At 37.5% G+C, this 27,572-nt stretch overlaps 2 protein-coding genes across 4 annotated transcripts; one reads left to right on the plus strand and one right to left on the minus strand.

The window, feature by feature from the left end:
- Positions 1-65: 65 nt before the first annotated feature.
- Positions 66-18,316, plus strand: KLHL41 (kelch like family member 41). The gene is made up of 6 exons (XM_021534769.4): positions 66-2,612; positions 5,298-5,455; positions 5,545-5,652; positions 6,504-6,689; positions 7,238-7,384; positions 8,024-18,316. Exons 1-6 carry the CDS (start codon positions 1,356-1,358, stop codon positions 8,133-8,135), a joined length of 1,968 nt encoding a protein of 655 aa, XP_021390444.2. The 5' UTR covers positions 66-1,355; the 3' UTR covers positions 8,136-18,316.
- Positions 11,115-26,946, minus strand: FASTKD1 (FAST kinase domains 1). 3 transcript variants are annotated; one of them, XM_021534768.4, is made up of 16 exons: positions 26,859-26,946; positions 25,338-25,424; positions 24,079-24,583; positions 23,645-23,713; positions 22,636-22,761; positions 21,052-21,450; positions 19,812-19,922; positions 18,697-18,828; positions 17,240-17,726; positions 16,352-16,466; positions 15,759-15,887; positions 14,864-14,995; positions 13,749-13,862; positions 13,329-13,470; positions 12,262-12,379; positions 11,115-11,258 (listed from the first exon to the last, which is right to left on the minus strand). In XM_021534768.4, exons 3-16 carry the CDS (start codon positions 24,411-24,413, stop codon positions 11,169-11,171), a joined length of 2,499 nt encoding a protein of 832 aa, XP_021390443.2. In that variant the 5' UTR covers positions 24,414-24,583; positions 25,338-25,424; positions 26,859-26,946; the 3' UTR covers positions 11,115-11,168. The 3 variants fall into 3 exon arrangements, with proteins under 3 accessions (XP_021390443.2, XP_085440505.1, XP_085440506.1); XM_085584379.1 differs by lacking the exon at positions 26,859-26,946 and adding an exon at positions 26,333-26,481; XM_085584380.1 differs by lacking the exon at positions 13,749-13,862.
- Between the last annotated feature and the right edge of the window lie 626 nt (positions 26,947-27,572).

Consider the following 27,572-nt stretch of genomic DNA (forward strand, 5'->3'; position numbering starts at 1 on the left):
AAAAAGAAGCCTCCTTTTTCTGCATATGGAGACCACTGTCTGAAACAGGGCAATGTGAGGTATGCAGTTTGATGCTCAATTTCAAGTATTCATGTATTTATACAGAGTGATGTACTTTCCCATAATGATTACGTTTGAATTAAATTTCCATAACTTGTTTAATGATTTGCAACACAGAAATACCATCATACATAGAACATTTTGTATGTAGGCACATTGGCTGTATTATTGATAGCTTTAAGCAAAAGCAATTCTGTTCCAAATAATAACTTTTATAGTTCATAACTCTGCTAAATGTTCAGCACGTATTATTCCAAGTATTTAATTGTAATCCAGATATCCTCATACAGTTGTTGTTTGTTTGTTTTTGCTAGAGCACTTTTTAAAGCAATGATCGAGAAAACAGCACATGCAAATAGCTTCTATGTGTGAGTCATTAGACCTTTTATGATGTTATGTGTTATAGAGAAATGAGTCATTTATTGTTTAAAGGGAGACACAGCTGTTATGTTTTCTAGTGAGATAAAACCTCTGTGCTGTTTTCTATAAATGGAAAAAGTCAAATGAGCTATCCTCTCAGCTGTTGTTTCAGCAGCTGACTGTTAAAGTAACTGTGGTCTGAATGTAATACTGCTGTTTGTAGAAAATCTTTCAAAGTACATATTTTAATGAAATATCACTTATATTATCAATAAACTTTGATAATATTATATTTTGTTGTAAATCTTGCATTCAAATAGTTGTATTTTGATTGTGTTTCAATTACATTCGAAGAACATTTTACCATATGGGTGGAGGCTTCAATTTGAATTGTTTTGGAAAGCAAAACTTTACCTGAAATAACACATATTTTATGTCTAAACAGTAGTGTTTGGTTTAAAACCAAATGGATATTAAGAAGCAGCCCAAAATTTCAAGGCCTTAATATCTGAAGAAATTGTATATGTGATATGGTTATGAATAAAAATAATCTTAGAGCAAGGGCAGTTGATACAAAGTTAAGGATTTTTTTACTATCCTTATGACTGCAGCAATGAGCTGTATTAAGCAACTCTGAAAAAGTGAACAGCAGTTAAAACTGACAACTCAATAATATTTCTATTTCAGAATATTTAGTAACATGTATCTGTGCAATCTTGCTCATAGCTGTGTCACTGAGGTTCAGATTCTGCTGTCCTTACTCATGTAAAATTATTTATTACATTGCACATAATCTTACTGATTCAATGTGGAGAATGATGGCAAAACCTGACCATAGTGACTAAGAGCAACAGTTGCTTCTTTCAGTCTTTGACAGCTGCAAGAGCAACTCTGTTTTTCCAAACCGTCCATCCCAAATTCCAACCTGTAACAGTATGTACCTATATTTAGCTAGTGAGATTAAGTTGCAGAGGCTTCAAGCAGGGCAAAAAGCACATTGGTCTGCCTTTTTTACAGACAAACCTTTGGGCAGGCAACAGCTAAAGCTTTCTACTCCCTCCCCTTTTCCAAGTGTTTGCGAAATGGACTCCCAAAGGGAACTCTCTGAGGAGCTAAGACTTTACCAATCCACTCTCCTTCAGGATGGCCTCAAGGAACTCCTTGAAGAGAAAAAGTTTGTAGATTGCTCTTTAAAAGCTGGTGACAGAAGCCTACCTTGCCACAGATTGATTCTGTCGGCATGTAGCCCTTATTTTCGTGAGTATTTCTTATCTGAGCAAAATGAAGAGAAAAAGAAGGAAGTAGTTCTAGATAATGTTGACCCCAACATCCTGGATATGATTGTCAAATACCTTTATTCAGCAAGTATTGATCTCAATGATTCTAATGTGCAAGATATTTTTGCTTTGGCCAGCCGCTTTCAGATCCCTTCTGTATTCACTGTGTGCGTCTCCTACCTTCAGAAGAGGCTGGCTGTTGGTAACTGTCTGGCCATCCTTCGGTTAGGTGTTCTGCTTGATTGCCCAAGACTTGCATTTTCTGCCCGTGATTTTGTTTCAGATCATTTTGTGCAGATCTGCAAAGAAGAGGACTTCATGCAGCTTGCCCCTCATGAACTTATCTCAGTTATTTCACCTGACAGTTTAAATGTGGAGAAGGAAGAACTGGTATTTGAAGCAGTAATGAGATGGGTCCGAACAGACAAGGAGAACAGAGTAAAGAGCCTGGGGGAAATTTTTGACTGCATACGTTTTCGTCTAATGCCAGAAAAATATTTCAAAGAACAGGTTGAGAAAGATGATATAATTAAAAGCAACTCAGACCTTCAGAAAAAAGTTAAGATTATTAAGGATGCTTTTGCTGGAAAACTGCCTGACTCCAGCAAAAGCACAGAAAAGTCAACCAAAGGGGAGGTGAATGGTGATGTAGGAGATGAAGATTTATTGCCTGGCTACCTAAATGACCTTCCCAGGCATGGCATGTTCGTCAAAGACCTGATTCTTCTGGTTAATGACACTGCTGCAGTAGCTTATGATCCTCTTGAAAATGAATGCTACCTAGCAGCCCTTGCAGAACAGATTCCCAGAAATCATTCCAGTATAGTCACCAAACAAAATCAGGTCTATATTGTTGGAGGACTCTATGTGGAAGAGGAGAACAAGGATCAGCCTTTCCAATCATACTTCTTCCAGGTACAAGCTTTATAATTGTTGGTATAATAACAGGTGCTTATAAGGGTTACTGAAAAGTGTTCTGAGTCTGCAAGTGAGTTGTCTAGTGTCTTTGTATGGTGATGGAGAGAAATAGCTAGAGAGAGTTATTTTTGTCTCAGAGACAGAAATGAAACTGAGGGCCTTGCATCTTCAAGATTAACCCCTGGTGAGATCTCAGAAAATATTAAAACAATTAGTATATTCTGTCTAGGTACTGGTTTTCATTAAGGCCCAGATTTTTAATTATACAGATGTCTAAATTTAAGTCTAATAATATTTTTGTAAAATATTTTTTGTGTATTTTTGGTTAACTGATGAAAGTTGGAGTACTTTAGCTGGTTTAGATCTGATGTCTTTCTTTTTTGCATTTGAAATACTTTCATGACAGTGCTAATGTGTGTATTTTAAGTGCAATTTCTGCCATTAAAATTGCAGAAGTCTTTTTTGTTATATCAACATTTGAGAGCCTAAGGACCATATAAATACGTAATTTAGAGGCAGAAGGCTTTTTCTCAGCAAACTGTCAGTGTCAGTACACTAAATACCATGTTTCAACTGGGTGCAATTTTGTATCTTTGTAAATCTCTATAATATAAGGCTGTTTATATAACTCCATTATATATTTCAGGAAAATGAGCAAAAAGGCAGTTTGTCATGCTTATAAACTATATTTATGAACTCATAAACTACGTCTGTTGTGTTTTTAGCTAATGCTTTGGTGTATATTTAAACTATTTTGTGGTGAATTATGCAATATGCTGCTGGCTAAGTCCTCTCTTTACACACACACTGGCCTAGAAGAGTAAAAGTAAGTCCTGTTTCAATATGAAATAAAGCACAGTAATAAGCAGTGACAGAATTTTGAAGCCTTCAGATATTAAAAAATGCAAATATTGTTTATAGGAGTATGGCTCACTCATTCCATACACAATAAGAGACTTAGTTTCAGATATTTGTTACATTGATGAGAGGGAAGTCTTAGTCTGTAGGAGAGGGACTAACACTATTCCATTTCCTTTTGTAGGTGTAAAACACTAATCACTGAAGTGAAAAACTTGTTACAGAAATACTCTTCCAATAGAAATAACACATTGATGTAGTAATGTTATTTAGTCCAGAACTGAGTAAGTCTCAGGCTAGTAGAAAGGAGCCTCTGAGAAACTAAACCTCAAGAGTGATAATAAAAATAGATTAAGTTTTCAAAATTCTACTTTATATGTCGACATCCATTTCCTGAAATCATGTTTGTTTGCTTGTCATCTTTAAGCTTGATTACTGCTGCTATACCCTATAGTTACAATACTTGTCTGCATTACCTATGTGGCTGTTTTGTCTCCAAAATATTAATGCAGTGCCAAACCAGTTTTCACTTGCTGATCTTCTTTCTTCCACCAATGAAGCATGTATTTGGTAGCTTGCAACCTGGCAGAAAACAAAGCTGCCACTGGCTTGAAAATGCATGACAAGTTGATGCCCTGTCAGCAGTAGATCTCATCTTGAAGATTTATGAAGTAAGCTGTGATCTCTGAGAGGTACATCTTCTCATTACCCCACCCAGATACAGCTACTGGAGAAATCCATGTCCACGAACTCCATTTCACTGTTGCAGTAAAACTTTCTGTCCAACAGGGGTGGTCTGTCAAATTTGGGAGATGCATTTAGCATGGAAATCTTGTCTGTGGAACTTACTTCTGGAAGAAGAATGTTACCAAGCTAAATCCTGAACTTTATTTTGACTGAACTTCCTTTTACTTTCCATCAAATGCCTTTACACCCACACAAAATCTTATGTTACCCCCCTTCCTATACCAATGTCCAGCAAATCTATATGCAGTAGGTCTGAGAAAATAGTTCTTTTTCAATGTTAGAGGTAATTCAGGTTCAATCACAAGTTCTCAGATTAAAACAAAAAATAAGCACCACAGTTCTAGGAAAATCCTGGTTTATTTTGCCACCTGTCCTCCTGCTGCTGTCCTCTGCTTCTCCTTAGGTGTTTCCAGCATACTGGATATTAATTAATTGAGAGAGTCCTGAGAGTACTACAGTAGAAATGCCATCAATATTATTGCCAAAGGAGCTGCAGTGATTTCTTATTTTGCTTAAGAGTAATGTGGTTTTTGTGTCTTCAGAGATCCCATGAACTTTTGAGGGAATTTGTGATGAAACACACATCTGTTGCCCTAGGGATTGCAAAAGAAACATCTGTGCCATTTGCCATGTGATGACTCCTGATCAGTAAGAACCATGTAAGCTGTCTGGCACCTCACTGTAGCGATGAGCACAACCAGCTAAACATACAGGTGTGGAGTGGCTGCTCCCTCGGGCAGGAAGAACCACTTGTTCTTTCCAACATGATAGGGAACTGAGAATGAGGGACCTTCGTGTAAGGAAGAAGAGCTTAATAAAGAGGCAAGGAAACGGTGAGGGTGAGCAGACACAAAGAGAGTTGTATGGCATTGACTCTGCTAGATCTCAGCACAATGAAGCATGTGTGGGTAGAAGACAGCATTCATTAGCTGCACTGAGGGAAGGGCATGTTCAGGCAAACAGATTTGCTGTTGAGAGACACTAAGTGCCAGTACATAAATTCCGTGGAACAATATTCATTGTGTGGATTTTTTTTCTTTGCCTTGCCTAACCCTTCTTGTTCTGATGCTCTTTCAGCTGGATAGCATTGCTGGTGAGTGGGTTGCTCTTCCTCCACTGCCGTCAGCCAGGTGTCTCTTCGGACTGGGAGAGTCAGACAACAACATCTATGTAATAGCAGGCAAGGACCTTCGCACTGAGGAGTCACTAGATTCAGTATTGTGCTATGACCCTGTGTATGTTTCAGATTTCATTATGCCCACTGAGGATATATGGATGGCCCATTGTTAGTTGAAAAAACCTAACAGTTATCTTCTTGTTCCAGGGCAATGAAATGGGGTGAGATCAAAAAACTGCCCATCAAAGTATATGGCCATGCAACTATCTCAAACAATGGATTGATATATTGTCTTGGTGGGAAAACTGATGATAAGTGAGTCTCTAAGTCTTTTTATGACAATGAATAACATTATCTTCTTGGTCCTTAATAGATAATATGTCCTCACATTCAGAAATGGGGCTTCCCATTTCTGCATCTCTGGATTAAGGTTGCTAACAACCATAATGTGTTCCCCTGGCAGAGGGGCACACATTATGGTGTGTAAGATATATTTTTTGGTGATAAAGTAAATGACATATAAACTGTAATCCAACTTGCTATTTTAGTAACCATACTTATTTCCAAGGCAAATTTTACTAACACTGCAAACAAATTAGTAATACATAGCTATCAGGACTTTCACTGAAAGTATTCTTTCCTTTCAGATAGAAATACCTAGGTACCTGGGAATTACAGTCTCAGTTTTTCCAATTTTCTGGCCTGTGAAACCTGTTATACCTTACTGCGTATGACATTTGGAAAATAAAAGTTTTCACTCACACTGAAGATGGAGTGGTAATTTTTAAGTGTTTTATAGGGGATATTTAAGATAAAAGTTTATCATAACAGCCAAAACACCATCATAATCTTTCCTTTACATAACCTTTGCTATATATTCCTCTACAAATCCATTTAAATACAATATGCTTGGAAAGGATGTTGTCTTTCTCCTCAAAAGTACAGTGAAATGGCTGTAATGTAAACCACATTTGACTTAGTCCTATGGATATGATTAATACTCTGTAGATATGGCAAGGATTGTCAGATTAGATAAAAGAAAAGGATTCTCCAGGAGAGGGAAGAGGTGGTATAGATAAACCCATACAGCCTACCTCAATTAGATCTACTTGGAGAAAGTCAAAAGTTCATTAGAAATGATCACCAGTTTTCTTTTTGCTCCCCAGGAAATGCACTAATAGATTATTCGTGTACAATCCCAAGAAAGGAGACTGGAGAGATCTGGCTCCAATGAAAGTACCTCGTTCGATGTTTGGAACAGCCATCCATAAGGGCAAGATTGTCATTGCAGGTGGTGTCACTGAGGAAGGCCTTACTGCATCTGTTGAAGCTTTTGATCTGACCACCAATAAGTGAGTGAAATATTCAACCTATTTTAACCAAGTGTTTTATCATCTAGGCTTTGAGGAGCCCTGAGGTAAGAGTCACAAAGCTGTTCAGGTACCTATACTGCCACTGACACATTTGGTGTGCAGTCACATCTTCAGCAGAAACAGCAGCGGTTTACAGAGCAGGTCTCTAGATGTTTTTCCTACACCCAACACACTCCAATTATTACATTAATGCCATCTGAAATAAATATGCATTTTGGAAACTGTAGGGAGAAATGAGAATAACTGAGGAACAATATATCTGTATGAAGCATATGAACAATGAACAATCAGGGAATCTGTAAGTTGTCCCTAAGAAGAGGTAACAGTGTAATTGTGTCCCTTATGAGTTGCACAAGTCCCTGACAGGATGGAGACACTGGAACTAACTGCTTATAAATCTCAGAATTTTTTCCTTTTACTAAACCATGGTCTTGGTACCTGAATTTGTTGCCCAGAGAAGTATTTTAGTGCATTCAGTTTACAATATTTCTTATATATTTAACTTGACTTTTTCTTTTGATTCTTAGATGGGAGATAATGCCTGAATTTCCCCAAGAGAGAAGTTCCATTAGTTTAGTCACTTTAAGTGGAGCTTTGTATGCTATTGGAGGTTTTGCAATGATTCAGCTTGAATCTAAAGAATTTGCACCTAGTGAAGTCACTGACATATGGAAGTAAGTTTAATTTTATTCACTCTTTCCTGATCAAAAGTCTTATCTAAAATTGAGGTTTGTAGACACTGGAGGCTAAGACTATTTTTCTGTTTAATTCTGAAAATTATCCATAGCACAGGCTGTAAAGCATTTGTTGACAGATAAAACAGTTTGTCAGAAAGTAGCAAATAAACATGAGACCTGGATCTAATGATTACTTCCACCTACTAATTATTTGACCAGTCCAAGTCCTGATCTTCCACTTCTTTAGAAGAGTAAATTGCCATCTCTTGGCAGGTTTAGCCTGGCCAATAAAAGCATTCTTTTGTAACACTGTGATGCAGAAAAGCATGCATATATAGAGACCTGTACATAATGATGTGTTGATGGTCAAATGAGTAACTGTTCTAAGAGAATCAGAAGTCCCTATCTTCTAGGGGTTTTTTGAGCTAATCACAGCAACACTGATGAGACATCATATCTCTGCTGCGATTCTTAGTTGCTTATGTAAATTCAGAAGCTTTAGTTTTGTGGCACCCTTCAGCACATGGTTGCTACAAGCCTTTGCAACAGGTGGACTGTCCTCCTTTTCATGTAAGTGTGCTGAAGCATCAAACTTAAATTTAAAGAAGCTATTTCCTAACTTTTTTTTAAATGCAGATACGATGATGAGAAGAAAGAATGGGTTGGCATACTGAAAGAGATTCGATATGCTACTGGAGCCTCCTGCCTGGCCACACGCTTAAACCTCTTCAAGTTATCAAAACTGTAAACAAAATGCTGGAAGATATGATATGGTGAGGGAGTTTTGATAGCTCTTCTGGTTTTGTTGCATGAAAATGTCCCCAAATTGTACAGTTTTATAGCATCATACTAGTCATACTGGGAACTGTTAAATAGTTAATTTGTCTGTCCACTTCTTAAGATACTTTCTAGCTAACCAGCAACCACTGAAGCCAGTGTTTAAACTTCTAAAGGGTTATAATTAATGTTGATTAGATTAAGATTTTGGCAAGAACTCAATTTTCCACTCTGTGAAATTGCAAACAACACTAGTTAACTTTCCTTGCACCCCATACAATCCAGGTATTGGTGGCTTGTCCTCTAAACAATGTGCATGAATTAATTGTTAAGTTAAATACAACTAATAGGTAGCTCATTCTATTCTAACTGGCTGTTTATATGGCCAGATTTCCCCTTTTAGTAATGTATGTAAATCCTTCACTCTTCAGCAATATCTTGGAAATATTCTCATCACAGACCTCAAAAAAATAATTTAGCTTGGAATTTAAATTAATGTTTTAAACAAAAGTGGCTTAATAATATGTGGCCTACTAAATGCCAGTCTCAGCCAAAGCTATACTAGTAAACAGAGGAGAGGGTAGAGAGAGAAATTAATCAAGTTAGTGGCTCTACTATTTTACCTACTATGTTTAGACTTCTGATAACAAGGATTTTCCACTTTTTTAATGCTTTTATATTTATTTCCAAAGCAAATATTTTATGGAAGTTTTTCTTAGAGATCTGAGGCCAATAACAAGCGTTCATGAAAAAGTCCTAAATAACTATCTTTAGTAAATATCTGTGACAGAGAGGACTTTTTCATTTACTATAGAGTTGATGCATTTTGACGTTGAAACTTTTAACAATTAAACTTTGTTTTTAAAACTATAGAAGTATCACTTGATGGCGTCTTTTTTTAGTGATTAGCTCATCATCACTATCATATTGACAGATCTCTTAGTACAGCCTTTGCCCAAAATAGAGCACTCAGTTTCCTTTAGAGCTTGCTTACCATTTCTTTGTTGAGTATCTCTTCAAAGAATTTCTCCATTGCATGAAGAGGGTGTCATCAATCTAAAGAATTTCATAAATTTCAATCTAAACTGGAAAAGAAGGCCACCATATCTGATTGAATAGCAATGCCAACTATCAAATGATCTCTTGCATTGCTCTCCTTTGAGAAAGAACATATGCAGAGGCACAGCCATCATAGTTCATTTCAGTATGTTACTGCCCACTAGTACTTAATCTGTGGGGCATTTTTCCTTTAGTACCCAAATCTGCAGCTGCGCTTACCATCTATTTTTATTGGCTTGTTAGATCACTGGTTTACACCACTCATCTGCTCTAACACTTGCTGATTTAATATAGAAAAATAAGTGCAAAGAATTAAGAACAACACATTTTACTGAATTGCTTTTTTTTTTTTTTTCTTCAATGCCCTTTCTGGAGCACTCATAACAAGTTTTAATCCTCTTCCCATTGTGCATACTCATAACTTTATCCATACATAATTTGAAGTAAACTGGCTTGGTACAGTGACTGCTAGAACCCTGAAAAGCAGGGTTCAGCTCAAACACAATCATCCTGACTGATAACTTCAGCCACTGCTGCCTTTCTTACACTCTGAGGCTGTTACTTGAAGGCTGTCTGTACAGAAGCAGAGTCATGTGAGACCTCTTTGATAGGTAGTCCACCTGAAATACTAACCTACATTTATGATTGTCTTCTCCATTTTATACAAAATATAACGCACACAGAATCTATGTGCTGTGCCTTCAATGACCTTTCCTCAAAGCAGTCATTACATCTTGAAGCCATTGTTAATTTGATAACCGTAAGAGTCTAGACTACCATCTAGACTACTAGTTTTGTCAGTCATCCCACAAACACGAGGGCTGCCTCAGGAGGAAAGTACCTTGCAGCTTAGATCAGTTCTGTTGGTTTTTCTTGACTTTCCATTCCTGTCCTGATTTGCATTCAGTTAATAAAGCATTTTTCTTCTGCTACTGAGTAGTAAAAAAAGAGGTGACAGCCAGGTGCATAATGGCCAATTCAGATATGCAGTTACTTATCTCTGCCAAGTTTCAGGTGAAGTGGTAAAAGAATGTGTCCTGTTCCTACTAAATAAGCAAGAAAACATATCCTCATTGCACATGTGAGAAACCTGCAGAGCTGTCAGTCACCCTCTGGTGATGGCAGCTGTAGGTACAACGTGGCTGCCTCTGGAAATGGGATCATTAGTCAAGCATGACGCCCCTGCAATTATTGCTCTACAATGAACATTCTCCTGGCTATTCCACTTCCTCCTTCTACATCTCAGTGTCTTATACCTCCTGCACAAACCCTCGCTGGATTTTCCAGTATGTGAAGGTGTTCCAGGAGTCTCAGTCATTCTTTGGCACACACCAGATCACAGGGTAGGAGAAGCAGCTGGAGGTTCCTCACCACGCAACACTCTCCCCCAGCACAGTCCCCCACAGTACCTCTGTTCTGAGAATGGAAACTGAATGGCTCTAAAAGCAGCCTTATTCTTAGAAAAATCTGTATTTCAGTTTCTTGGTTTCAGAGTACAGATACTGTTTGATTCCTAACTGTTCATTCTGTCACATGCTGGAGGACAGACATAGTTTCCAGTAGATTGCTGACTCCTCCACTCTCCTAGTCAATAGTATTTCCAACTTTTTCCATGGAGTTTTATGTTTGGCTAGCCCTCTGTGCTGTCTATTTAGGAAATAATAATGTAATTTGATTGCAAAACTGCCAGGTTCATATGTTTGTAATAGCTTCCAGATAATGAGAAATTTTAAGCATCCTTATCACAACTTCACAGCCCACTCTGACCTGCCTTTTGCAATCCCTAACGAAATGAGGATTACATCTCTTTATATCTGATGACCTTAGCATGCCTTGACCCAACTGATACAGATAGATTTTTGAAACTTAAATATTCCAGGATTATGAGACATTTGATGGTACATAAACTGTTTTTATAAAAGCACTTTAGACTGCATGTCTGATATCACTGTATTCCATACAGCTGCTGTCTCAGGTATTCCAGCTGTTCACCTTTTGTTGACAGAACCATAGAATTCCATTCAAAGTGAGGAATCTGTGGAACAGAATGGTACAAACTGATTTTTAACATTGGTATAAGCCACATACAACATAAGAGCCAAGAAAACATGTATCTCCAATATATGTTGTTCTTCACTTGAAGATATTTGCCACCTGTGTCCTCCCAAAAGCCTGGCTTACTCTCATACTGAAAAGATCAATTTGTTATTCTCCTTTATGTAAGTACAGTCAGTCTGGTTCCAAAAAGCAGCATAGTTGCAGAGATATGAAAGACATGCCCACACAATATAGACTGTGACAACTCCATTACACCCTCCCCTCTTTTAAAACCCAAATTGACAGAAAAATCCCAGGTCACTGTAGTTTGTAATGCTAATGTAGCAGACTGGAATGGGGTATCAGTGGTATAACATGAAAAAGGATGATTATTCTGTTTAAAAAAGCCCAATCCAACAAAACTTAAGCTTAAAGAAGGATTCTAGCTAAAATTAGGTTAGGTGAGTAATTAAATATATAGGAGCCTCTGCATTAATGAGTCTCCAATTCCCAAATGTTACAGTGCTGATAGTGAATTATATCTGGCCTCTAGTGTTCCCTGTCACAGCACTATCATTGCATCAGACAAACAGCATCCATATCCCATCTGGCAGCTGCCAAATTGTCTTATCATTCAAGAAGAGCATGTTCAATCTTTTTCTACCATATAAATCTTCTGTGAATTGAACTGAAACACTCATTTGACTTTTTCTCCTTTACTGAGGCTACACTGAGATTGCTAGTTTGCTTGCAGTAAGGTCAGACTGGGACTTTTTGACTTCAGTTTTGCTTCACCCTGTTTCAGAGAAGGTGTGAGATGTGTGAAGTCCTTACACCATCTTAAGAACAGCTTAGAGTTTCCCCCCTAACTACAAAAATTGCTCTCTCCCAGTAGGTGCTTTTAACAATAAAACTGTTTCTAAATCTGTTGAGAGGAAAATGGATCATTTTGTACTGCTGATGCAATTCAGAAAGGACACAAAGTATTGCTGACTGCTCACCTGAACAACCTGGTACCCCAGCATTTCCAGGTGTCGCTTTTTCACTGCAGGTTCTCCTTTCAGATGACGTGAATAATCTTTGCTAAAAGCTTTTGAATCAAGAAATTCCAAAGCAATTCTGCAAACAGTAAAAATGTGCATTTACTTCCAGGTCTATTAATAGTTACAGCAAGACTAGATAAACCTGACAATTCTCAGAAAACCAAAATTAAACAACTCCCTGGAATTAGACAAAACATTTTCCTCCTATTTATCTAGAGATACTTGAATTCCGAAAAAGCATTTTCTCCCTGCATCTGTTTTTGTTTCAATGGTAAAAACAGCTAACCAGCATTTTCAAGGCTTGCATTGGAAAAGGTGGGAGGAAAACAGTATTCCAATCTCATGAAACACATATCAATAACCTGTACTGGGTTTGGCTGGGATGGAGGTACTTTTCTTTATACCAGTTCATTTGATGCTGTGTTTTGAACTTGTGACCAGACCTGTCAAAAACACACTGATATCTTGGCTACTGCTGAAAAGCACTTGCACAATATCAAGGCCTTCCCTGTTTCTCTCTCTGCACCCACAGTGCATACAGGCTGCATTGACAAGAGGTTGGACGGGACACAGCTGGGAAGGAACCTCAGCTGCCTGAAGTGGTATTTCACACCATACAATATCATGCTCAGCAGTAAAGCAGAGGGGATTTTTTCCCACACAGCCATTGCTCTGGCACAGGTCTGCTGTAGGTGACTGACTGCATGGCCATTGATTACTTTGTTTCTCCCTTCCCCTATTTTTCCCCCCCCTCCACTTACTAAAATATCTTAATTGCAACCCAGGAGTTTTCTTCCTTGCTGTTACCCTCCACGTTCTCTCCCCCATCACACTGCAGGGCCATGAGCCATGCCATACAAATGGGAGGGAGCAGCTGTGGCTAACCCACCACACCCCAGAAGGCTAAACCTCATTAGACTTTGGAAAAAGTCTAATTAGGAACATTAGGACATGAGCATCAAAAACCTGGTCCAAACTGGATGTAAGCTTGGAAGAGCTAATGTACAAGAATTCAATGTACTGACCTTTGAGCTCCTGGTGGCAGGGCCTTTCTCCCTTTCTCCTTGATGTCATGTCTCAAGTGTATTCCCCCCATTTCACCCAAAGCTATATTCTGTTCCATATAGGAAAGAGGCTTTTTATTTACATCCAGGACACACTCAAAATCTGCCAGAAAACAAAACAAACCTGTTTGATGACAAATAAAAATGAAAGAATTTGATCTGTACAATGTTTACTTTTAGAAAAACTGATAGCCATAATTAGAGATATACAACATTATTTATACTATAAAAAACATTTTGGAAGCTGTATTTTAAACAACAATTTATTCTTTGCAATATCTCATGTTATTTTGGGGCCATATGACCAGGAGCTTCCTAATCTTAGTAATAAGAGTGATATGAAAGGACTCCATAACAATTTTTAGAGTATTAACTCTTCACCTATTTCATAGTAGTATGGTGTGAGAACAGATATTCTTGAGAAATGGCTTCCTCCTAAGATCTCTGTCAGCATTCTGTGAATATGCTGTCGCTGTGGACTTACTTGGCTCATGCCTACAAAGAGGAAATAAAGAATACATACATCAAAACTTCCACAGCCAAAATTCTGAAAATAGTGCCTTGAGACATTGTATTTTTGACAGCCAGGCTACTGAACTAAATCTTTTCTACAAATCCCAAGTCCTATTCCATCATAATTCAGAGACAAGTGATCATATTTTAGCAAGAAAGTGGCAGGTGCATGCTATTAAGTAAATTTCAAATCCAGACTTTAGAGAACCCAGGGTTTTTTCATTCACATACTACAAAACCTCAAGTTTTAGGTTTCACCTGCTGGATTTCGTTTGCTTTTAGTTATGTTTAGACATGTATTTACTCACCGTGGGTTTATTACAGCCATACCACACTATCTGCCACTTCTCTGCCCATTGCAGATTAACACCATGCTTCATTCAACATCTTCAGTCTGAGAGAAAAAGTAGTTGAGTTCTGTAGGTAGCACAGCAGATCTCCCCATGACAATTAGTGGAGGAGATACCATGTTTGCATTAGATGGATTCTGAATTGATCACTATTCTGAAAGATCTCAGCTGCTACACTTGATCACTAGCCTACTTCTCTATCTCTCATCCCTGATGGATCTTGATTCTTGTGAGGAAGAAGGGAGGATCAAGTTCAAAAGGAGGCAGTAAAAATGTTTACCTTGAAAAATTTAAGTCAAATGTTCAGTTTTGTAAGTGAAGCAGGGAGCAAAATGACCCATCTCCTCCAATACAAATGATCATCTTCCTGCCTTTCCATTCTTCATGCCATATACACTGTTGTTGTGTATTTAAATTTTCATTCTTCTTCAGAAATATCCCATCTCTACTACATTAATTCTCACAAGGAAAACCAGTTTGCTCCCAGTTGCACTACTAAGTGGTTGCACAACTAAATGCTCAGCAGAGAGGGGTGTGCCTTCTATTTTGCGCTAGTGTCAGTATGACAGTTTCTAGAAAAATAAGACTATTGTGAGTAACAAGAGCAGTTTTTTCCTGTCCTTAATTACTTACTGTTATGAAAGACACGTTGGCAGTATGGCTCATGAAACCAAGGGACGTGAAACTCTGGGCATTCCAGACAGACTGCTCTGTTCAATTTCAAGAGGCTCGAGTGGACCCTCTGCTTCATTGTATCAGGCAGGACTGATTTTAAAAAACCCAAAAAAACAAAATAAAACAACATAGAAATGTGTGAACTGAAATGTGAAAAATCCAGCAAATTGAACTATGGTAACCTCTGAATTTTATATTAGAAATGCAAATATCTGTATACTATGGCATTTATGTAACTCATGCTGCAGAATTTTAGAAAGGTTCTCAAAATCTCTGAGAAAATAAACTAAAAAAAAATAGTTCTGCTCAACATTAAGAACAACAGCAAGATAGAAGACAGAAATTGCTTCTATTGTGTAAATTTAATTAAGTAGTTGAGGGCAAAATGGCAAGAGTACATTGATAATGAACAACGTAGAGGTAGAGAGGAATTAAACAGTCAAACATTCAGCTTCTTATTTGGAGAGAAGAGACAGGTAGGATACAGCAAGAATCCCACATTTTTCCTTCGGCTTTGTGATACTTCTAGTAATAAACACCACAGACAGGTAATTTTATTTCCAATAAAATTGAAAAATTATTAAATACTGAGTGCAATAAGTTGACTATAAAATTCGTTTTATATTACTTTCTATCATCTGCAATACAGGTTTGTACTTCTAAAACAAAGAACATATTTTTGTTCATTCCTGCCCTTTTAGCACTCCAACTATGACTATATTATAAAGAGGGTGTCTTTCCCAAAAGCAGAATAATTTAAAGAGTAATTCAATATCTCAAGTCATATGTAAGTCCAAATAGCATTTTATGCCAAATGCTATGCAATCAAATTCATCAAAAGGTAGATAGCTACCTTTAAGTTGAGCATCCAGTTTGCGTAGGAAAGAGACATTAAATATCGTCATTATCAGAACTGGAGGAAAATACCCAGCCATTGCCAAAACATGACTGAGCAGTACCAAGTGATAAGTTTCAAGATGACCTTGAAAAACCAGAGAGAAACCCATATTAACACATGACAAAGTTGAAAGGATTTGCAATGCCCTTTCCCTGGCCTCTCAAATCATCTGATTTTCCCTCTTAATGTACAACACAAATCCATACACACTTCCTCTACAATTTTAACTATTTATTTGTCATGAATTACAAAACGTATCCTGTTCCCAAATGATGATTCCTTGGGGAACACAACGATTCTATCCAATAACAGCACAGTGAATTAATCAGATTTTTCACTTACATTTTACTGTGCCAAGAAATCTTTTGCTAGTCTCTTATTAACAGTCATATTTAACAGGTGAAACAAAACTCAAAAGTGAATATTTGTCATGGTTTAACCCCAGTAGCAGAGTATTCGTAGTAGCATACTTACCTTTTCTTTGCTTAACAGAAGTACCCTTCTATTCCCATTTTCATTCAGTAAAAATATTTGTCTATTGCACTTACTCAAGTTAGAAGTAAGATGTTGGATACAACTCTTAAAGAATTCTTCATTGTCAGGAGGGTCATAATTTAAAGCAGAGAAAAGGAAGACAATAAAATAGATTTCAGAGGTGGGAATCTGAAAAAAAAAGACATCCTAAATCAAGTTACTGCAAAATATCATAATACTGCTTTATAATAAAGAACAACTTTATAATTCATCCAGAATTTGGGGATTTAGGAGTAGGTGAACTATTTTCTTTGGTCAACATTTCCTGGAGAATTTTTTTTTCCTTTGGTCAACTTTTCCTGGAGAAAATAATAATAAAATAAAATTGTTGGAATTGCAGCCACAACTAAAACTTCAAATTTATTTCATCTTGGTGATCCAAGTGTTTCTATACACTTAAAGAACCTTTTAAGAAGGTTTTGCATTAAATGTTCTTAAAGAAACTAAACTGCAACAGAATAAAATTGAAGATTTATATGAACACCAGATTGAGAATGAGAAAAAATATAGAAAAAAAGAGTAATTTTGACCAAACAGACAGGCTATTGGGGAAATCCCCACAACAATTAATACTGTTAACATATCCACCATGTGATGTGACTATTTATCAAGAAGTTTAAAAAAAATTAAGATGGTCAAATGTAAAGTTGAATGTAAACAATTATGGCTGACCTAACACTGAGTGAACAATAAAAAAGAAATTAAAATTAATGGTAAGTGCTAATTTATACATATAGAAGTAGAACAACTTTAAGTAAGCACAAAAAAGATGATCTCCAAATCAGCTACACTGAAGAAAACCCTTAAAAACATGTGTGGATTGTGCTCTGAAACACATCAGCTACTAACATGTCCTTTCTTACTGAATAACTCACAGTAGATAGAAAGAAAAACAGGGGCACCTTGTCTATATTTTCAACAGTCACAGATGCTATTCTGTCAAACAATGCAGGACAACGGTGCTCTGATTTTATGAGAAAAAAAGACAAGGGTAAAACATTTTCCCATGTTATTTGATCTATCAAGTGCTGACACATGGCCAGAGCTTCCTCATTCAGGACTTCTTCAAACCACTCTCCATTCACATACGGAAGTTCTTCCAACAGAAGATTTAAGTTGTTGGTTTTCTGAAGCCTCTGAAATCCACAGTCATTTAATTTTTGCAGAAGCTTGGCACATAGCTCAGAACTGTTTTGCCAGTGCAACTGGCCATGATGATGCCACTTGACAAAAGCTGTAGCAATGCAATTCAAATGATGGAGTCTGCACTGAGGCAAAACTGCTGCTGCTTTGTTTATAATCATTTCCTCCATTTGGAAAGAAGGAAGCATGGCCAGAACACGAATTATGGCTGCAGTATCGGCAGGTATCACACTAGATTTTAAGTAACTGGAAGAGAGAAATAAAAAGTCCATCAGTCGTGACAAAATGCAAATATTTAAGCAAAACAAAAATATGCTTGAAACTTCTAATTTGGAACTCAAAAGCTGCACATCAAATATAAAATAAGCAGAATATTAATGACTTGGCAGAAATACGCACATATTTTTTTTTCAGTGAGATTAACTTCTTCCTTCATTTTATTCAAAATGCAAGAAGGGGAAGAAGACAGTGAGCAACACAGTCAGCTGGTGAGACTCCACCTGCTACTGATAAACACAGAAGTTCTTAGTAAGGCCAGAAGGTCCACATTTGTCAAAGTTATTTGTGGGTTTATGGGCCTGTGAGTTATCTGTGGGTTAATTTCTGTGATTTCAGTCCTAGGGAGCACCAGGTTTTGAGGAGTCTGAGGAACACGAAGACATCATCCACCAAAAAAAAAAATGTACAGCCAAGGCATTACATTCCCACAAAGGCTGAGCAATGAAAGCAAGATCTCTTGTCTGGCAATTTTCTGTTGTTCTGTACAAGCCTAAGAACTAACTGGACAGTTCTTCAATCAAAAGAGTACTTCTGTGTCACACTTTCACTTGTCCAAACCAAGGCATTCTGTCTCTTTTTCATTACTTCTTCTGTCAAACATCAAATACAAGATTAATATCTAGCCATCCTATCAAATACCAATCAAAATTTATTGCCATTTCAGTATCATTACAATACAGTGGTCAAAAGAAAAAGGGAAAAAATTCTTTAAAAGTATCATATATATTAGCAGATACTGTTGAGTTTATAGCCAAGACAATACCTACTTTTCCATCATCTGATTTACATGTTTAATAGAATCAAATATTTGCAACAGTTTGTTACTTCTTTGTATTTTATGGGAACAAAACACAAATATCTTAGACTGATATTTAAAATCTTAAGTAGAGAACTGTTTGAAACTCAAATAGCTACTTTTCCAAGAATACACACTTACCCTAATAGTAACATTTTTAGTTTGGCAAACAGCTCCAGATCCTGGCAACGCAACACCACCAAGTACTGTGTCAACTTTACCAACTGCAATACATGATAGCTATCCAAGTGTTTGTGCAGAACAGAAGCCATTCTGAATACAAAAAGGAAAAGATTACATGGTATTAAGCTAATACAAAAGATACTGCAAACTCCAACATGCCACATGAAATAGAGGTGTCTTGTGGTGTACAGTACCTATGTGGAGGTTTTACACACCTGCACTCATCTCCATAGTAATTTTGAAGTTATTCCACTTGGAGCAGCCTCTCTCCACTTATTGAACTGCAAATTAAAGTCCTCATCACAACAAATCAGCTACCTCACACTACTAATTTCTGTTGCAGATTTCACAATTGGTTACATTTAGAGTGGACCAAGAACATAAACTAGAACAGCACCAGCAGATTCAGCACCACAACACTCACAGAACAGTAGTTGCTACAGCTGTGTTGGTCTAAAGCTGCAGAGAGGGATAGATTTGTAGGGAAACATAATACCTAAACACCTTCTTTAGACAGTGAGACTCAGGAAGAAAAGGCATTATTTCACCTGATCTTCCTTTTAGTATCCCTTTGTGCCACAGGACACAAGTATGTCCTTTTTCTTTCAAGGATCTATTTGATTCATACAAGTACCTTCAATCCAATACCCGTTCACAACCTGCACTTCACTCTGCAGTATCTCTGACATATTTAATGCTACATGTTCATCTCCAAGACAGGACACATTCTCTGCAACTACCACATTTCATTTGCACTCTCATGAGTTTACAGCAATTGTTAGAGGCTAAGTTTAGTGCAATAGGACCACATATTTGTAAATTAGACAGATACTATATGACAGTAACTAGGTAAGGGTGAAATGCCTTTCTTTGAAATTCCCAAATTGCTTTAGTTACTTCTGGGTCAAGCTGCAATATTCCAGTATCTGTAATAGCCAATAACTTAGTGTATAAGCACCTGTGTGCAAGTGATACACCCACAGCTCCTAGCTTACTGGATATGTCATAGTTTTCCACCTTAAATGGAAATTTACCTAGAGAATACAACTTCTTAGTAGTATCAAAAATATTACTTTTTGAGTAGATGAGAATTTCTGCATTTCATTTTCCGCATAGTCTTCAGTATCATCAAAACTTGATGACTGCTAAATTCCTCTGCCATGTTTACTGCAGTTACCAGCAACCTAAAGAGGAAAATACATATTTTCCAATGAAAAACAGTTTAAAATCTCTGGCAAACTTTGAAGCCATTTTATTTACCTATGAGGAAAAGAACCAAAGACTATTTCTGGAAGCAAAATTCTCCCAAACTAGAGACTTTTGTTCTGTGGACTTCTAAGGAGTTGGTCTGTCTAGCACAGATAGACAGATACAGGGTGTGAGATATAGGGTGTTGCACCAGTGCATAGTGTCCTGATGTTAAAAAACTAACAATTCTAAAAGTAGATAAGAAGTAGGGAAGGTACTCTAAAACACAAAACAATTCATGGTCGATCAGCGAGCTACAGATAACAGAATCAAATATGAACTGAACTGGTTCTGTGATAATTAAAGACAATGTTTCTCACACACAATATAAATTTAAAAAAAATAATTAAGAAAAACTTCTGGGACTAAATCAGCTATGGCAAAACCAATACAGGCTTGCAGCATGTCCAAAATTCTAAATAAAGAAAATGTTCATGAAGAGAAGTATGAAAATACGATTCATTGTAATTAATACAGAAAATTCTGCCTTAAACTGCAGGCTTTGAGAGACCCATGAGTAATATCACCCCCAAATAGAATTTTGTGGCGCAAGAAAAACAGGCAGAGGAAAAAAAATATCTGATACACAATACTATGCTCTAAATAAATGCTGAAGTGTTCCCTGATGACGATCTTTCATAAAGAATAGGATGTCAGCAATCTAGTATAGGACAAGACTCAGGCTTTTTCAGCTACTGACAGTCTTAAAAAGGAAAAAGCAACACATATCACTGCATATATTTCTCAGGAGAAAGACAGAAAGGTTTTTACTACCACCCAGTGTGAAAGGAAGGATGTAGTCTAAGAGACAGAGCTACAGGATGGCCTTACATAACAGCATTCACACCCGCCTTGAATGATGGATCTGATTCAACTTCTTAATAAAACACACTCCTTTGACAGTGTTTCCATTATGAAATCATCCATTGCTACAACATTACAACTAGGAAACCTAAGACTCAGCTCAAAGATGGACTCACAAATTCCTCCAAACACTGGTACATTTTAAATTTCTGTGTAAGAATGCATGTATCATAAATAAGACAAAATTATTAATAAACTTACCTTTCTCTAACCTTGGATCCTGCCATAGGCCCAAGAGAAAAAAATAATTTTGTAAAAGTTTCAGGATCATAATAATCGTCTATAGTTTCAGATAGCAGCTGTTTAGCAATCAAGCGAAATTCAGCATTGTCAAAACCCAGCTGTTCATACAGTCCAAAAATATGACTAATACTGTGTATATCAAGATGGGAGGCACTTTCAAGGAAAATCCTGTTGCATTTTTCTAGCACCGGATGATATCTCAGTTTAACATTTTGGAGAAACTGAAGTATTCTTCTGGCATAGTTGAAGTGGACCTCATGCTCTTCTTCTAAGAGCTGTTCAGCCTTGTGTAGTAATCGATCTCGAAAACTCTCTGTGATAACTTCAGATATGCTGATCATCAAAACTGACAAGATCCTAAAAAATTCAAAAGGTTTCCTATTTACACGTTGAACATAATAAGCAATACATTTTATATTTATTAAATGAAGTGCACAAAGAAAGGAATGGTAGTTGAGGTGTTGTTGGCTTCTGTGCAAAAAGCATTTTAAATCTAATCCAGAAAACATGGATGTGTAAAAACCATTTATCCTACTAAAGTAAAAATTCTGCTTTCAGTGAACTTTTGAAATTTTTCAAAAATTTCAGCCACCTCTTACAAAGTTACATATGATAAAAGCATTTGCCTAAGGCAAGACCCTAATTTGCCTGATTCATATTTGCAAAAATATCTTTAATGTTCAACAGACACTAAAGAAGCCCAAACAACTCACAAATGACAGGATAGGGAGAAAAGTCATTGTCACTCCTAAAGAAAGAATCCCTTCCTAAGGGAATAAAACTTATTACCACAGAGAAAGTGATTTCAGTAAAGAAATGCAGTCCTGTTCAAGAAGTTTAATAAGCAGGCTCCTCACATCTGAAACAATCAGTGTTGGGACTGCTGACGCTATATAAAGCAGAAAAAAGAAAAAGAAGCCTTTGCTGTAGCAGCCCCAGGGCAACAAAAACAAGAAAAAAAATGAGCTTGGTCTTCTTTGACTAGAGCTGTTTAAAGTAGCTTAAATATTAAGGTAATGTGCTAGACATGCTAACAAGAGAATTTATTAATTCAACTTGACCAGAAAAAACAATGCTCTGAAGATAAATAAACACAATATTGCTTTAAAACCCCTTACTGCTGTTAACAAAGACATGTCATGGTAGAGAAACTATGTATGTCAAGGGAGAAAAAAGGGACAAAAGCATATTCTGGTGAGTCAATAGACTCTAAATTAACAAAAAAGTCCATGTTTAGGATCAGGATAACACTGATTGTAATTATCTGCTGTACTGTAAGCAGAACAGTGGAAATTAATTATAGTTCTATAAACTAAACAATCAAGCTGTATTTTCAATCATTTAGACAGGTTATAAGGAAATTCTTTGTGAAGTCATTGGGAAAATGCATTCTCTTGTCAATCAATGCACAAATACAAAACACTTCTTTCCCACAAACCCCCAACTGAAGCAAAGTAAACTTCAGGTGAGAAAAAGGGAAAGTCTTCAGAAAAGACAGACCAGTAATTGCAACATTTTGCTTCTTCTGCTTCTGACACTTACCTTATATCCTGTATAGACTCCAGTTTCATGTCCACAATATGAGCTACTTGGCCAATTATGGGACTGATGTGCCTGTGTTGCTTGTATAAGCACAGAGCGAATTTAGACAGAGCAGGCAAACTAAGCCTGTCAAGACATTAAAGACATTCAGACAGGATATCTAGCTTTTATTTCTAGTCAATAACTAAAGACAAAACTCTATTTTAACAATTATATAAAAAGGTTACAGTCAAATTACAAAACAAGGAAACAAAGTATCTAATAAAAAAACCTAGGTGTTTGATATTAAAGCATGTTGTGTATATGGAGTTCTACAAGAATTAGTTGTCCTTCACTTAATCAGCCTAAGAAATCTATAAAGATTATATTCTCAGGTAATAATGTCAAATGGATAAAATGAATGTGAGCAATTTATTACTTGAATATAATTTTATTTTCAAGCTACATTGTATTTATTTTTCAAGATGCTCCACATATTAAGAGGCAATTCTGTGACACTGGTGCCAAGACCGGCACTCAGTTCTGCCATTACTCCAAGATTAAAGAATGAAAACTATATTATCCCTCCTCCAGAAATAAATCAAAAGACAGCAAAACACAACAACAAAATGCACAAAGGAAAATGCTGCTGTTTAAATACAAAATGGTTTTATAAAAATTTATATAAGCATGGTTCTAATAACCATGTAGGACCTGGACAGAAAGCACTGAGGTAAAATTGTTTATATGCAACCTGCAATTTCACTTCAATCACATAAATCTACACAGAAAATATGTTTCAAAATCTCAAATGTTTGATCTTGTTGTTGCAGTATCTGAATCTCTCAAGCATTTGTGTACCGAAGTCTGTATGTATAATTTTCAAAACCTTAAAAAATACAACTGACATTAAAAATACTCATATTATGTTTTAAACATAAATACTCTGAGAACTCTTGCATAACCTGACATGAAGCAAATCATGCTTGCAACTTAAACCTTTCACAAAGCACAGCAGGACAATACTTGCCTTTCTAATCTTTTCCATGCTTCTGTAACAAGCACTTTTGCTAGAGAAACATGGTCTTCAACATTGAGCCTTCAAAATAAAGACAGTGCTTTATTTCAATAGTGATAAAGAAATAAGACATACATCCTTTCATTATTTATCATAATGTTTTACTTTTCTATCATTCTCTCTATTCAAACAGATTGTAAACATTTGTGCAAGAATAATCAGAATTCATAATAATTATAAAACATATTTAATGGGACTGCAAAACAGATCTGTTCTGCCTGTACCTCCAAAACTGAGGCACAGTTTTGTGCTGTCTGTGTCACACAGTTAAGAGTACAGAAGCTGTGGCAGGGCAGTCTCATCACAGTCTCCTTATAAGATAGCTCTGTACTCAAAATTCCTTCTCTTTTTATTACCAAATACAAAATGTATTTAATGCTCTTTACCTCAGTAGGCTATATAAGGTGTCCACGATCACCTCATCTTCCATGTGTTCCACCTTGCTTTCTGCCAAAATGCAAAGGGTAAGGAACTGGGAGTGATTTCTTACATAGTCACTAGTCCTTAAGAGAAAGGGCCTCTTTTTTTGCAATTGCCACAGCATGTTCAATGCAATTCCCACATGCTTTTCAGAAAGCCTGGCCTTGTTTCTTCCAACAAGGCTGAACACTTCATCTTCATGGGTGCAGTCATTTATCTGTCTTAAAAGCAGATCACTACACAGGGTCCGAGCTTGGTAACATCTCAGTGTGAACAAGCAAACCTGCCTCAAACAAAGCATTTTGCTATGCCTACCAGCTAGCTTTCAACTGTCCAGAAAGACTCTTGTTTCACTTTTCACAGCAAACCATGCTGTTACACACAAGAAACCCAAGTATTTGGAAAACAGAAATCCATTTTTCTTTAGTCCTGTATGGTCACTGTATTAAGAAGGAGTCAATTCTGAAGTACCTGAAAAGAGAAAGTATCAAAGCACTTAATTTCAGTCACAACAAAGTAAAAATCAGTGACTCTACATTATGATGTTCTAAGTAAGGTAAACTTAAGAAGAACCTACAGCCTGGACTCTTCTCATAGAAAAGCTCCCAACAATGCACAACTGACATGCTCACAAACACTATGAAGTTAGTCCACTGGTAAGTTTTCAAACTTAGAAAACTGCCTTTAAAGGTGCGTGCTATCAGTGCTACTACTGAGAAGGAAAGCTGAAGATTTTAACATGCCAGCACTGCATGACTAAGTGAGGCTTGCTCTCACTAGGCCATAATCCCAAACTGGGGTCCAGGAACTGCCAGAAAATACAATTACTGGTGGTAAAATGAAGTCAGATGGCTTCTAGTCAAGAAGGATCACCTTTGTATTTCAGGATACTGATCAGTCATATGCCATCAGCTGAAATTGCCATTGCACTAAAGAGAAGCAACCTGATTCCAAATTATAATAGAAGTTTCAGCCTTATGCAATGAATGTATTAAGTATTCATTTGTGTTCTTAGAATATACCCAAGTTTGTACAGAGTGCTAACAACTACATATTCTACAACCTATACAATTGATTCCAAGCTGGAGTGCACAAACCACTACAGTGATAAAAATCTTAGTACAACAAAGAAGCTTCATCAAATTCCCTCAACTTAAAGATCATGGAAAAATCTGGAAATTTTGCTTTAGAAGATATAATCATTAACAACTAAAATTATCAATACCTTCAGCAAACTTGAATGATCTTCAACTGTAGCCATGATTCCATCAGTGCGATGTTATCAAGATGATGGCAGCAATACCCACTAGGTCTGTTGAGGAAGAAAAAACCTTATTTGTGCAGCCTGTGCAAGGTACTGAAATCATTCCAGAAAGATGGATATCCAGAAAGGTGAAATTCCTTTGATATCTGTACAATCCTCTTCTTAGAACAAAAAGCTATACAGAATATTTCACTACACTGCTGTCACTGACACTGGGACAGATACAAGCAAAGCTAAACTGAAGTAATTTTAATTTATGATCTGCTATAATAAGAAATATTTTCTTTCCTATTCAAAATAAAAGAATGCAAAAAAAAAAGGTATGAATTCTTCACATACTATATATTAAGTACTTTTTATAATAATTATTTGCTTTACCCTTTTGGATATTGCTTTTATTTTTTCTATATGGTAGTTGTCTTTAGAAAGAATTCACTTCCTACAGAAGTGGCAAGCTAAGATGCTAGAAATCAGGATAAACTAGATACCTGAAGAAAATACAAACACCTTCAAACTCAGTTTCCTGTAAATCCACGTGTCCACGTAAATCTACATTGCACTCCCCATCCTACTGATGGAGAACCAGGATTTCTGTCAAAAACAGCTTGCGAGAAGCTTCCAAATATTTCTCTATTCCATTGAGCAGATGCAAGTGATTTACCACAAACTTTTATACACTTTTAAATCATAGAAAATTCCAGTATCTTTCAAAAAGTTTATCAGTAGAAAACATTGTCTGCTTTCAAGCATCCAATTACATAGAGTAAAACGATAAATTTGGATCTACTTAAAGAACTATTTCTAAGATGTACTACTTTACCAAAACACACACTAGAAGGACAAGGTCTTTAAAATTATTTTCTATGGGTTGAAACACAATAAGCACTTTCAAGACTGCTTTACAAAACACAGTGAGCCAGTAAGTCTCCCAAAAAGGAGAAAATGTGGACACTCACCACTCCCCAAGGATAAGAACTACTAGAGATTTAAGTAACTAAGCCTTAAGAGAGCTGCTTGCGGAGGACAGGCAGCGAGTGGCCCATTCCCGTGAGCCCGGCCGCGGGCAATACAACAGCCCTGTCCCCGGGTAGGCGCGCTAGCGCCGGGCCGCCCGCGGAGAGCCCGCCCGCTCCGCCGCCGCGGGGCTCTGACCCAGAGGGCCCCGGACAGAGCGGGGCAAGCGCCGGGCCGCCCGCGGAGAGCCCGCCCGCTCCGCCGCCGCGGGGCTCTGCCCAGAGGGCCCCGGACAGAGCGGGGCAAGCGCCGGGCCGCCGCAGGAGGGGCGCGGCCCGGCCGCCGGGGGCCGCGGGCTCCGCTGAGGGGCGCTCCCGGCGCGCCGCAGGCACCGGCGGGCGGCACGCAGCGGCAAGCGCCGAGCGGGAGGAATGCACTGGGAGGCACCGAGCGGGCGGCAGGCACCGGGAGGCCGGAGGCACCGAGCGCGGGGATGCACCGGGATCCGAGGAGAAGCTCCCAGATTACCTCTGCCCAGGACCAGTTTTCGAGCCGCAGCCGGACACCGCTCCCTCCAAACGCCGGCTGCCGCCGCAGCGCTCCACGCGCCCGCACTGACATTCACCGCGCGCATGCCCCGGGCGCTGCACTTCCCGTGGGCTGCCAGGAAGCGTAGGGGGAGAGGGAAAGGTCCAGCCAGTTAAGACTTTCCAAAGGAAATAGAAATAATAATTAAAATGTCAGTTCATACTGACTATTGCATATGAAATAAAACAACGTTTTAATAATTCATTCTGAAGGGGGGAAAATGTCTTTCTTGCCTAGGAAAAGCACAAAGGGACTGAAGTTCGGAAGGGTAAAGTTGAAGAAGTAGGCTTTGTTGTACTGCAATTAATGTTATTTCACTTTACATTTTTTTTTTATCCTTTGCAACAACAATAAATTTTAAATGAATGAGTTTTGGGAGACAAAAACATATCTTGCAACAAGTATGTTGCTTATGTGGAATATGCATAGCTCCAGGTCATCTTTCTGGACCTTTTCTCACCACCATTGATAGCAGCAAAGACATGTAGAAAGAATGATAACAATCTCAAATTGCTCTACATTTATCCAAAAAACAGAACTAGAACTATGACCATGACCAATTCTGACCAGCTGTATTGCAGCTGTCTATCAAATGTTTTGGGTTTTTAGTTTTTTGTCTGTCACCTCCTAAATATATTGGACGCCTATGATTAT

This window comes from Lonchura striata, chromosome 7 (assembly GCF_050655825.1).
Source record: "Lonchura striata isolate lonStrDom1 chromosome 7, ASM5065582v1, whole genome shotgun sequence".
Classification (NCBI taxonomy): domain Eukaryota; kingdom Metazoa; phylum Chordata; class Aves; order Passeriformes; family Estrildidae; genus Lonchura; species Lonchura striata.